The sequence below is a fragment of the Euleptes europaea genome, chromosome 3 (assembly GCF_029931775.1).
Source record: "Euleptes europaea isolate rEulEur1 chromosome 3, rEulEur1.hap1, whole genome shotgun sequence".
NCBI classification, from domain to species: Eukaryota; Metazoa; Chordata; class Lepidosauria; order Squamata; family Sphaerodactylidae; genus Euleptes; species Euleptes europaea.
Genome location: NC_079314.1, coordinates 122,522,377 through 122,535,624, shown reverse-complemented (window position 1 = coordinate 122,535,624; position 13,248 = coordinate 122,522,377). Strand labels below are relative to the sequence as shown.

General features: G+C 47.3%; 1 protein-coding gene across 1 annotated transcript in view; it reads right to left on the bottom strand.

Annotated features, from left to right (window-relative positions):
* Positions 1 to 876: 876 nt before the first annotated feature.
* The window catches only part of LOC130474949 (regenerating islet-derived protein 4-like), a 32,928-nt gene continuing 20,556 nt past the window's right edge, over positions 877 to 13,248 (bottom strand). Inside the window, exons 4-8 of the mRNA XM_056846640.1 lie at positions 13,143 to 13,211; positions 7,083 to 7,177; positions 4,811 to 4,951; positions 2,121 to 2,235; positions 877 to 944 (exon numbers count right to left, since the gene is read on the bottom strand). Of these exons, the coding sequence (XP_056702618.1) occupies positions 877 to 944; positions 2,121 to 2,235; positions 4,811 to 4,951; positions 7,083 to 7,177; positions 13,143 to 13,211 (488 nt within the window). The remainder of the gene's footprint in view (positions 945 to 2,120; positions 2,236 to 4,810; positions 4,952 to 7,082; positions 7,178 to 13,142; positions 13,212 to 13,248) is intronic.

Sequence of the window (13,248 nt, the reverse complement as noted above, 5' to 3'; positions counted from 1 at the left end):
AATAAGAATTGCATGTGTGTGTTTTGTGTGGCTGTTTATGCTTCCTTGTTCCTTGGCTATTTACAAACCAAACATTTAAATAGCTACCTTTCTACCGGTAGGACGGGGGGCAGGGGGGGGGAGCCACAGGAAGGAAACAAGGTCGGAAAGGGGGCCACGGTCGGAAAAAGGTTGAGAACCGCTGCTTTAAACGAATGCCTTCCCTCCCTGTTCATTGGACAACCTATCTGATTCTGCACGTGCTTTCTCCATGATCACCAGTTGCCGACATTTCCTCCTCTCACAGAAACCCAGATCTGGCAAAGGAGCCCCATCCTCCATGGTTGTAGTGGTTAAGAGCAGTGGTTTGGAGCGGTGGACTCTAATCTGGAGAATCGAGTTTGATTCCGCGCTCCTCCACATGAGCGGCAGACTTTAACCTGGTTTCCCCACTCCTACACATGAAGCCAACTGGGCTAGTCACAGTTCTTTCAGAGCTCTCTCAGCCCCATCTACCTCACAGGGCTCCTCTGATCCAGGAGATAATAGGTATGCATCATGACTAGTAGCCATGGATAGCCCTCTCCTCCATGAACATGTTCACTCCCCTCTTAAAGCCTTCCAAGTTGGCAGCCATCACCACATCCTGGGGCAGGGAGTTCCACAATTGAACTTTGTGTTGTGTAAAGAAATACTTCCTTCGGTTTTGTATCTCTCCAGCTTCAGCAGATGACCCCGCATTCTAGCATTATGGGTATAAAAGTGTATGGATGTGAAAGCAAAACAGAGATGTTCCTAAATCAGGAAAAGGAATTTATTCTGGCAAACACGACATAAATAATTCAAGCACACGGATCATTTCAGGCCACGGGGGGGGGGGGGGGGGAGCGATCCTTCCTACAACAGGATTTCACAGATGAAGGCCATCTGCGTATTGCAGAATGTGTCGTTCCACTTCAGGAATTCTGAAAGGCAACAGTGAGACGGGGTCAGGGAGATTCCTGCCTTCTTGTGCATTTTTATTTCTCAAAGAGACTTTCAGTTTTCTGAACCTGGGTCACCCCTCTGAGGGAAAATGTGACGAAGACCTTGGGCAGCTCTCCTGTCTCACTGTTGATTATAGAGTTGCCAACCTCCAGGTGGTGGCTGGAGATCTCCCGCTATTATAACTGATCTCCAGGCGACAAAGATTGGTTGTTATGATTGTTATTATTATTATTTCGTATTTCTAGCCCGCCCTCCCCAGCTGAAACCAGGTTTCCCTGGAGAAAATGGCTGCTTTGGAAGGTGGAGTCTATTGCATAACACTGGTCCCTCCCCTCCCCAAACTCCGCCCCCTCAGGCTCCACCCCCAATATCTCCAGGTATTTCACAAAGCGGAGCTGGCAACTAGGGTTGCCCGGTCCCTCTTTGGATTTGCCACCGGCAGGAGATTTTTGGGGAGGGGAGGGACTTCAATGCCATAGAGTCCGATGGCCAAAGCAGCCATTTTCTCCAGGGGAAGTGATCTCTATCGGCTGGAGATCAGTTGTAATAGCGGGAGATCTCCAGCTAGAACCTGGAGGTTGGCAACCCTACTGAAGAAGCTGAGCTGTGGCTCACGAAAGCTCATACCCTGCCAGAAATTTTGTTACTGGGAACTCTTGTTTCTTCTACTGCTCGTGACAGACTAACACGGCTACCCATTGTGATTTATCTACTGTCGATAGACATGCTCTCTCAGGTTATGTGACTATAACAGGCCTCTGGTCACAGACACATGTGGCTTTCAGCGCTGAATACTAAATGCCAAAGTCCTAGGCCGTTTTTGCATGATAATTAGCAGCAGGGGCAAGCACTGGGAGTTTGAGTGGTAAAGGCCTTGTTGCGATGCAGCACTTCCCGGTGTAAACCGGAAGTGCTGTGATTGCCTCGGTGTGGCCGTGCGCGCTCGCACGCGATCTCACCTCCACCCGAAAAACCTCCCGCCAGAGCAGAGGACCGACCTGGTAAGCCTAATTGAAGTCCTTCGCCTCTCCGAACCCCACCCTCCTCAGGCTCTGCCCCCAAAACCTCCCACTGGTGGCAAAGAGGGACCTGGTAACCCTATGCCAAGCAAGCACTTCAGATTTGGAGGCCAAATCCCCCGAACTGCTTCTCACTTTGCTTGACTGATACGTAGGCGCAGAATCCACTTTCGTCAACGTTTTTGGGTGCTCCATCAACCCAAGCTGTGTACATGGACGTAGATAAATCTGACCACCTCCAAAGTCCTTTCTGTCGAGAAAAGGAAGGGAACAGGATCTTGGTTGGAGGAGGGAATAACACCTTGCCAAAACCTGACCACTGCACATGCCTTCTCTGTTGTGGCCTCCACCCTTATGGCCTGCCTGATGAGGGCAGAAAGACGCCCACCCTCCTGGCTTTTCGCAAGCGATGCAAAAATGAATTATTCAGGAGGGCTTTTTGCACAGGAAACGGGGCTGAGGTGCAACATTCTGGCTCAGAAAGAAGCTTGCAGTAAAAGGTTAGGGACTGTAGGCTATAACACTGTGTATAGCTCAGACTGTCTGTTGCTGTAAGTAGGCTCCTACTGCGTAATTTTGGCTTTCATCACGTTAATACTTAGGTTGTGCTTCACCTAGGGACGCCAGCCTCCAGGTGGGACTTGGGAACCCCCTGGAATCACAGCTCATCTCCAGACTACAGAGATCAGCTCGCCTGCAGAAAATGGATGTTTTGGAGGGTGGTCTCTGTGGCATTGTACCCCTCTGGGGTCCCTGTCCTCCCCAGGTTCCACCCCCCAAATCTCCAGGAGTTTCCCCAACTGGATCTGGTAACCTTACTTACCCACCCACCTCCTTGATGGCCGGGGCGGGGGGGAGGACATGGCAAACCTAGCTTCAACCGAGGTTGGTTTCCAGATCCCTACTGCATTTTCTTCTGGAAGTCCCACTCTGTTGTTTGTACTGGTTTATTATTTGTAACATACCTTGAGTCCCAGGGAGAAAGGCGGACTACAAATGTAAATAAATAACAGCTAGATTCGAGTCCAGTAGCAACCTAGAGACCTGAAAGGTATTCAGGGTGTAAGCATTCAAGAATCAAAGTTCCCTTTGTCAGCTTTTGACTCGTGAAAGCTTATTTAAAAAATACAGAAAAAAGGAGGGGGAGACACCTCTGATAGAAGACGGGAATAAAATGTGCCCATACCCTTCTACACTGCATATTCTTATTTGAATTTATGGATTCATTGTTCTATGCTACCTATAATTCATGAAGGATAATTGCTTCCTTTTTGATGACAGCTACACTTACCGTTCGAAGAAGATATATCGAAAAGAGACATAAGCCAGCAGACCGTCACTGTTCGTGTTTTGTGTTATATTATCAACAACTTTGTTTTTGCTTGTTATATGTACACTGCAAATCATGTCGCATAATTCTTTGTCGCACTTCATTTGCATGTTTTCTTAGTAGCTCCTAACCACTACACCACACTGGAGCAGGTGGGAAAAAGTAAATATGCATACAACATTCGATATTTTTTGCACATAGTTCCACGTGGGGAAAAAAATCCTATTGCATCTTTGGAGAGCTTATTGGCCAAACTGGTATGTAAACAATGTGTTGTGTTAGGTGCCATCAAGTTGCTTCTGACTCATGGTGACCCTAAGAATCAATGTCCTTCAAAACTATACAAGGACATATTATCACAAGTTAATCTTATAGACGGCATTATAGTCTGCTGAGGTCCCTCCCCGCCCCTAGAGCTGCCAACCTCCAGGAAATAGCTGGAGATCTCCCACTATTACAACTGATCTCCAGCCAATAGAGATCAGTTCACCTGGAGAACAATGGCTGCTTTGGTCATTAGACTCTATGGCATTGAAGTCCCTCCATTCCCCAAACCCCGCCTTCCTCAGGCTCCGCCCCAAAAACCTCCCGCCAGTGGCGAAGAGGGATCTGGCAACCCTAATTAAGATGTATTGCTTCTCGTTAATTTAAAGGCAGAAAAAAACTCTAAAGCTGGGGTCCCCAATGCGCTGCCCATGGGCATCATGGCACACACCAACACCTTTCTTGGTGGTCGCCAAATGTCTTTAGGAAGTGGGTGGGGTCATGTGGGGATTTTTCACAGCAAGGCTTCTGATTGGCTGTTAGAGATGTGATTTGCTGTGCAGATTTTTTTTAAGGTTGCTTTGGTGGCACTGCCACCACAGCGCAAGGATTTTCACTCTGTAATGGAGGGTAAGCTGCAGAAGCTGTTTTGTGGCTGGCTCCGCCTCTTACAACAGCCATTTTGGGGCTGTGCCCACCATGCTGTGTCAGCATTCCAAAATGGGTCCACAGGCTCAAAAGGGTTGGGGAACTCAGCTCTAAAGTGTGCATGCTCGTTTGTGTGTGTGTTGCCAAAGGTTGCCAGCTCTAGGTTGGGAAATACCTGGAGATTTTGGGGGGTGGAGCCCGAGGAGAGCAGGGTTTGTAGAGGGGAGGGACTTCAATGCCATAGAGTCCAATTGCCAAACGGCCATTTTCTCTAGGGGAACTGATAGGATTGCTAACCTCCAGGTACTAGCTATTACAGCTGATCTTGATAGAGATCACTCCCCTGGAGAAAATGGCTACTTTGGCAATTAGACTCTACAGCATTGAAGTCCCGCCTCTCCCCAAACCCCGCCCTCCTCAGGCGCCACCCCAGAAACCTCCCACTGGAGGTGAAGAGGGACCTGACAATCTTAACCCTCACCATGCTGCTCCAAGCAGTTGTCCAAAGGGCTTGTCTGGAGAACCAGCCCCGACTTGGCCCACAGCCATGGGAAAGGAGGAGAGTTCTGGGCTTGCCGCTCACCTTCAGTCGGTCTCGCAGTCCAATCCAGAATGACTCCCCATCGGGGAAATTGTTGAGTATGTGGGTAGACAGCACCTCTCCCTCTTGATTCGAAATAATGGACACAAGGTGGCCGTGATTGCCATAATTCTGACACTCCATCTGAAGCAGGCCAAAGAAGGGATTTAATTCCTCCTCACTAGGGACAAGAATAAAAGGAAACACCTCGGCTGATAGGCCCCCATCTCTGCATGTGTGCATGTGCAGAAGTAATTTGCAGAAGTACTCTGCCAGGTTGGGCAATTTGCGGAAGGGTTGTGGCTTACTAGAAGAACCTTCGTTTGGCATGCAGAAGGTCCCAGGTTCAATCCCCGTCATTTCCAAATAAAAGGACCAGGTAGAAGGTGATGTGAAAGCCCTCTGCCTGAGACTTGGGCTGTGCTTTTGGTAAAACCCAAATCGAAAAAAAGCTGAAAAAATGTCGTTTCGGCTTTTCTGGGTTCAGGTTTTACCAGATACAAAAAAAGGCAGGGAAAAGCCAAGCCGAAAAGGGCGATTCTCGGATAAGCTGAAAACATCCGACTTTTCCAGGTTCGACTTTTTCCCGCCTTTGTAAGGAGAAAGCTCTCCTTGGGCAGGTGTGGACAGGCGGAGGGACGGGGGAATTTAACTCCTGGTGGCCAGACCTGGGAGAAGAGAGTTCTTTGGACAATCACAGAAGCTCCCTGGTCTCTACTGGCTGTTGCTCACTGAGAGAGAGTTTGTCCTGGTGCAAAAACCTGGGCTTTTGCTCCTGCTGCCTCTTCCTGAGCTGACCTGGTGGATTACAGCCTGCTGCTTCCATTGAATTATTTCCTGCCTGCTGCTTTCATTGGATTATTTCCTGCCTACTGCTTCCATCGGATTATTTCCTGCCTGCTGCTTCCATTGGATTATTTCCTGCCTGCTGCCTGGAGGAGAAGACATCCAACAGTTTGAGACCCTATTACTTTTATTTTATTTGGGGCGAGCAAGTGGGGGGGGTCTGGGACTGAATTCACCTTTCAACACTGTATTGTTGTTATTGCTCATTCCTAACTGCTTTATTTCCTGTTTAATTCCTGTTTAAAAATTTATTCCTGTGTTGGCTGGTGGGTCTTTATGTCTGGGGGAGCCATTTTCTTGGCTGCTGGTGATTTACTGGTGATTTACTGGTTTGATTTCTATTCTCTGTTAACTTGTGCGTGTGTGTGGGGGGGGGGACCATTGAATCCTGAGTGGATTTTTGCCATCTGGCTCTCTTTAATTCAAATTTTGGTGGCTGCAGCGCAGGTAGCTTTCTGTAACAAGAAAAAAGCCACATCTCCGCACTACAGGTGATTTTCTGGTGGTTTGTTGTGCTGCTAGGTTGTTGTGCTTCTTGGTAGCTAGGTTGTGCTGCTGGGTTGTCTGGTGGTTGTGTGCGGCTTGCATGAGTTGTTTGGGAAGGAGAAAATGGGCGGGGAAATTTTCCCACCCATTTAAGACACTGGGGTTTTTTTTGTTTGCGAAACTGCTGGGGGAGCATTTTTTTGGGTAGAGGTCCTAAATTTTCAAGATAGCTGGACAGGACTCTCCTTGCAAGAACATCCAAGTTTGGTGAAGATTGGGTCAGGGGTTCCGATTTTATGGGGTTTGGAAGAGGTCGCCCCCTTTCTCCATTGAGAACCAATGCAAAGTCTTGGTTTTCTATGGAGGAAGGGGGGTGTCCTCTTCCAGAACCCAAAAATCTGACCCCCTGAACCATTCATCACCAAACTTGGGGGTTCTTGTAAGGAGAGTCCCTTCCAGGTACCCTGAAAATTTGGGAGTAAGAGTTGTTCAACAGTGGAATCAGCTCCCCAGGGAGGTGGTGAGCTCCCCCTCACTGGCAGTCTTTAAGCAGCGGCTGGACAAACACTTGTCAGGGATGCTCTAGGCTGATCCTGCATTGAGCAGGGGGTTGGAGTAGATGGCAAGTCTGGCCCCTTCCAACTCTGTGATTCTATGAGTCTAGTCTCAGTGAAAGGTCCCTGACCTGGATATCCCAGACTAATAAAACCTTAGAAGGCAAACAGAGTCAGCCCCGGTTAGTACTTGGATGGGTGTCCCCAAGGAAGTCTGGGTTTGCAACATGGAGGCAGGCAATGGCAAATCACTTTTGAACTTGCCTTGAAAACCCCATTAGTAGGTTGCTACAAGTCGCCTGCTCCTTGACAGCCCTTTCTGCCACCACCACCCAGTGAAAGGATGCTTTTTGCAATAAGCTGCCAGACCCCAAAGTGGTCATCTTTACCTCAGCCTGTAACCAATCTTGCTTCTTGAAAAAAACCCCGTAGCACTGCCTCTGGTACTTCACCCAGCCATTGGGGCATTCGGAAGCATTGCAGCCTGTCCAGGGAGCAGGAAAGAGCATTCTGTCACTCAGCATTGTCATTCACGTATGACTCAAGGGAGAGTGGAGGAGCAAAGTCAAGGGACGGAAAGGGTGGAGGAGGCAGCCCAGAGAGGTGATACTAAGGGAGGGTCCGTGACTCAGTGGCAGAACACCTGCTTAGCATTGTGGAAGGTCCCAGGTCCAACCCCCAGCATCTCCTGTTGAAAGTACCAGGCAGCAGGTGATGGGAAAGACGCCTGCCTGAGACCCTGGAGAGCAGCTGCCCATCTGAGTAGACAATACTGGCTTTGATGGACCAAGGGTCTGATTCAGTATAAGGCAGCTTCATGTGGTCATGTGATGTTGAGTTTGGACAGCCCAACTGGATCCTGAAATGCAGTTGTAATTCTTTAGAATAAATATAGCAGTATCAGAGCCTGCCGTGTACCAGCGTAGTACCTTGTCTCCATACTGGTGGAAGTCCCATAGTTAGCATGGGGAGGGAATTGATTTGGCCCACATATATACACATTTATTCAGTAGTATCTACTGCTTAATTTGGGAGGAGCAAATTTGGATCGTCTTAGGATAACCAACTCTAAACCCAGCTGGTTACAGTGGGGTTGATTCAATCCTCTTTCCATTGCCAAAGCCAAGTGGGAAAGTTTCTGGTAATTTGGGGGTGAAGTCTGGGGAGGGTGGGGGTTGGGGAAAGGAGGGACTTCTGTGGGGTAGCATGCCATAGAGTCCACCCTCCAAAATAGCCATTTTCTCCAGCAGAACTGTAGCCTATAGATCAGATGAAATTGCAGATCTCCAGGCCCCCGCCAGAGGATGGCAAACCTAAATCATCCTCCAGGTATCCTTCCTCCAGCCTAAGGAGCCTTCCTCCACCTTAAGATACTCTTCCACCAAAGGAGGATACATTCATGCCAGAGGAAGTCTCCTTAGATTGGAGGAAGGCTTCAAACTTGAACCAAAAGGAAAGGTAGAGTATAAATATTTTAATAAATAAAGAAGTCAATATACAAACTTTGCTCAGTGGAGTGGTAGGATGGGGGAATTCCACTGTTTGTGGAATTTGGATTGCAACTGAAGAAATCTCTTTTGAAATGAGAACTACTCTACTCCAATCTCGCAATACAATCCAATTTGTTATTTGGACTTGTCAAGGATTTACACCGCGATGAGCCGTTCAGTGTTTAGGACTGAAAAAGAAAAGAATCCTCTTGGCTCTTTAGAAACTATAAGCAAAATTGGAATGGAACTGTGGATATGAAGAGCTAAGTTAGAGTTGATATTTGTAGGTTTGGGGTTTATGGTTAGATAAGTACTAGCACCATTTGTGAATGTATTTTGTATACTGGAATTTTGTGAAATGTTAAAAGATGTAGATTTATAGCTGATTAAAGCACTGTTCTTTTAGAAATATTTACCTTTGATTAGAGCCCATAGTTGCTGTTTGCTTTTGATAGTCAACAACGAATTGCAATGTGATTAGGGCTGCCAGGTCCCCTCTTTCCTCTGACGGGGGGTTTTTGGGGCAGAGCTGGGAGTTTGAGTGGTAAAGGGCTTGCCGCGGTGCGTAGGCACGTGTGCACATTTGCCCACCGACCCTCAGCTGGTTGGCGGGCAGGGGGGTGGATTAGCGGGGGTTTGCCCGCCACCACCGGGCACCTGGCAACCCTAAGCACAATTATATTGGTTCTGATAACCTCCAGGTGCTGGCTGGAGATCAGTTCCCCTGGAGAAAGTGGCCGCTTTGGCCAATGGACTCTATGGCATTGAAGTCCCTCCCCAAACCCTGCCCTCTTCAGGCTTCGCCCCCAAAACATCCCACCAGTTGGCAACCCTAGCAAGTGTAGAACTGAAAGACTTCAAATGAATTATTGATTAATAATTGACTGATTATTGCTCTCCCGCTAGGTTTGCCATTTACTAGAGTTGCCAGCTCGGGGTTGGGAAATACCTGGAGATTTTGGGGGTGGAACCTGAGGAGGGCGGGGATTGGGGAGGGGAGGGATTTCAATGTCATAGAATCCAACTGCCAAAATGTCCATTTTCTTCAGGGAACTGATTTCTATTGCCTGGAGATCTCCAGCCACCACCTGGAGGTTGGCAACTCTACCATTTACTGGTCCATGGTGAGTCAACTCCCACCCTGGATCCCTATCCCCCACTCTCGAGAACTGAAGAGTAGGAGACAAAAAGAGCCAGACAATGCCCTCCATGGTGATGTCTAGGATATTCACCATGTCTCTTTGGTCTTTACCACAGAGATTAGTGGAAATTCCTAGAACGTCCCCCATAAGTGGAATTACATCCTTCTCTAACTCCAGCCTCCCCAGGCATTGACCTCAAAAACTCATAGCATTTCTCGAGGCAATTCTCCAACTCAATGTGTATTGGGACACACACACCCCGTTTGATGTCAAAACCACCTCTGCAGGGGTGGCTGTTGCCTTGCAGTGGTAAAAGTGGAGTGAATAGAATTGCTTTTGGATAGGTGTTGTTCTAGGGTTGCCAACCTCCAGGTACTAGCTAGAGATCTCCCGCTATTACAACCGATCTCCAGCCGATAGAGATCAGTTCCCCTGGAGAAAATGGTCGCTTTGGCAATTGGACTCTATGGCATTGAAGTCCCACCCCTCCCCAATCCCCGCCCTCCTCAGGCTCCACCCAAAAACCTCCCGCTGGTGGCGACGAGGGACCTGGCAACCCTATCACAGAGGGATGCATTGTTTTGGTGGGGCTCCCCTGACATTATGCCAGGACTCTTCTAAGGGCTGTGCCGAAAGTGAATTAAATATTTTGTGTGGAACTCCACAATGCTCAGTTTCATTGTGGACCTAGTCTAGGAATCCCCACCTTTTTTGAGCCTGTGAGCATCTTTGGAAGTCTAACACCATGTGGTAGGTGCAGCCACAAAACGGCTGCCACAGCTTCCCTTCCATCACACAGTTAAGATCCTTGTGCTGTGCTGGCAACTGCTGCCAAAGTACCATTTTTAAAATATCTGCACAACCAATCCAATCTTCACTGGTAGGGTTGCCAGGTCCCTCTTCGCCACTGGCGGGAGGTTTTTGGGGCGGAGGCGAAGGAGGGTGGAGTTTGGGAAGGGGAGGGACTTCAATGCCGTAGAGTCCAATGGCCTAAGTGGCCATTTTCTCCAGGGGAATGGATCTCTATCGGCTGGAGATCAGTTGTAATAGCAAGAGAACGCCTGCTAGTACCTGGAGGTTGGCAACCCTATTCACTGGCCAATTAGAAGCCTTTATGGGCAGAAGCCCCCATCTGGCTCCAACCACTTTTTAAAAACACTTGGTGAACACCAGGAAAAATATGGCAGGTACCATGTAGGGTTGCCAGCCTCCCGGTACTAGTCAAAGAACACAGTTGTAGGCCAATATTAACACAGTCAATCTCTGTATTATAACATCAGTTAGTATTTGTATTATAACATACTTTATATAGTAACCCAATTATTATACACTGTTATGTTACACTAGTTATATCATATTGCAGCAGGGCACAAGTGTATTATAGGTCAGTGAGTATGTCCAAATAAAGTCCATGAAAATAAAGTCAACAGAAAAATGTTTGTTTCCTTGTTCACAAGATTTCCTTTTTTCTTCATAAAATGATTGGTTATGTCCTTGTAATTTGTAGGGTAGAACAGGATGCCGGTAACTAGCCTGTTTCAAGGTTTTTTTCTTCAGCCACCCCAAAGGCACATAGAGCCTGATTCAGCGTCTGGATATTATTATATATTCTCAGAACACTCAACTGTTGACATAAAATTGCAATTAGTAGCTATCAATAATTCCTAAATTTTATGGGGGGAAAAGGAAATCTTGTAAACAAGGAACAAGGAAACAAAGATTTTTCTGTTGACTTTATTTTCATGGACTTTATTTAGACATACTCACTGACCTATAATACACTTGTGCCCTGCTGCATTATGATATAAATAGTGTAACATAACAGTGTATAATAATTGGGTTACTATATATAGTATGTTATAATACAAATACTAACTGATGTTATAATACAGAGATTGACTGTGTTAATATTGGCCTACAACTGTGTTCTTTGACTACTACTCATAATTACAGTTGAGTTTACTATATTGAATAAGCCTCCCGGTACTAGCTGACAATCTCCTGCTATTCCAACTGATCTCCAGACAACAGAGATCAGTTCCTGTGGTTGCCAGGTCCCTCTTTGCTGCCAGCGGGAGGTTTTGGGGGTGGAGCCTGAGGAGCCCGGGGTTTGGGAAGGGGAGGGACTTCAATGCCATAGAGTCAAATTGCCAAAGTGGTCATTTTCTTCAGGGGAACTGATCTCTATCAGCTGGAGATTAGTTGTAATAGCAGGGAGATCTCCATCTACTACCTGGAGGTTGGCAACCCTATCTGTTCACCTGGAGAAAATGGCCTCTTTGGCAATTGGACTCTTTGTCATTGAAGTCCCTCCTCTCCCCAAATCCCACCCTCTTCAGGCCAAAAACCTCTCGCCGGTGGTGAAGAGGTACCTGGCAACCCTAGCTAGTTAGGGTTGTCAACTTCCAGGTACTAGCTGGAGATCTTCTGCTATTACAACTGATCTCCCGCTGCTCTCCTCAGGCTGTACCCCAAAAACCTCCCGCTGGTAGTGAAGAGGGACCTGGCAACCTTATAGCCGTGGCACCCAGGGACATAAAGTCAGGAGTCCATATGAGTCCAAAGGTTGGAGCCACAATATTGTTTGGGTAACTTTGAGCCCCTATGGCTGACCTTTGGGGAGACCACCCCATAATATTCTTGTTGACAAATTGGGAAAATGTGGTTTAGATGCTGCTACTGTTAGGTGGATCTGTAATTGGCTGACAGATCCCACCCAAAGAGTGCTTGTTAATGGTTCCTCTTCCACTTGGAGAGAGGTGACTACTGGAGTGCCTCAGGGATCTGTCCTGGGCCCTGTGTTGTTCAATAAATGATTTGGATGAAGGAATAGAGGGGATGCTTATTAAATCTGCAGATGATACTAAATTGGGAGGGGTAGCAAATACAGTAGAAGGCAGAGCCAGGAACCAGGATGATCTTGACAGGCTGGAGAATTGGGCTAAAACCAATAAAATGCATTTCAACAGAGATAAATGTAAAGTTCTGTATTTAGGTAGGAAAAATCAAATGCATAATTATAGGTTGGGGGAGACTTGTCTTAGCAGTAGTGTGTGCCAAAAGGACCTTGGAGTCTTAGTAGATGAAACACTGAACATGAGTCAGCAGTGTGATATGGTAGCTAAAAAGGCAAATGCGATCTTGGGCTGCATCAAAAGAAGTATAGTATCCAGATCACTCAAAGTAATGGTATCACTTTACTGTGCTCTGGTTAGACCTCACCTAGAGTATTGTGTTCAGTTTTTGGCACCGCAATTTAAAAAGGATGTAGACAAGCTGGAACGTGTCCAGAGGAGGGCAACAAAGATGGTGAGGGGTCTGGAGACAAAATCATATAAAGAACGGTTGAAGGAGCTGGGTATGTTTAGCCTGAAGAGGAGAGGGGATATGATAACCATCTTCAAGTACTTGAAGGGCTGTCACATAGAGGAGGTTGCCAAGTTGTTTTCTGTTGCCCCAGAAGGTCGGACCAGAACCAACGGGTTAAAATTAAATCAAAGGAGTTTCCATCTTGACATTAGGAAGAAATTTCTAACAGAGCAGTTCCTCGGTGGAACAGTCTTCCTTGGGAGGTGGTAAGCTCTCCTTCCCTGGAGGTTTTTAAGCAGAGGCTAGATGGCCATCTGTCAGCAATGCTGATTCTATGACCTTAGACTGATGATGAGAGGGAGGGCATTTTGGGCATCTTCTGCATGGATTCGGGGTCGCTGGGGGTATGTGGGGGGAGGTAGTTGTGAAATTCCTGCATTGTGCAGGGGGTTGGACTAGATGACCCTTGTGGTCCCTTCCAACTCTATGATTCTATTCTATGACTCACCTTGCAAAAGGAAGTGGATGGCCAGGAGGCCAAATAGGGGCCAAATAGGCCTCCTCCCCACCATTTCATCTGTGAAGAGAGAACAGAAGAACAAAAAAGGGTTGGC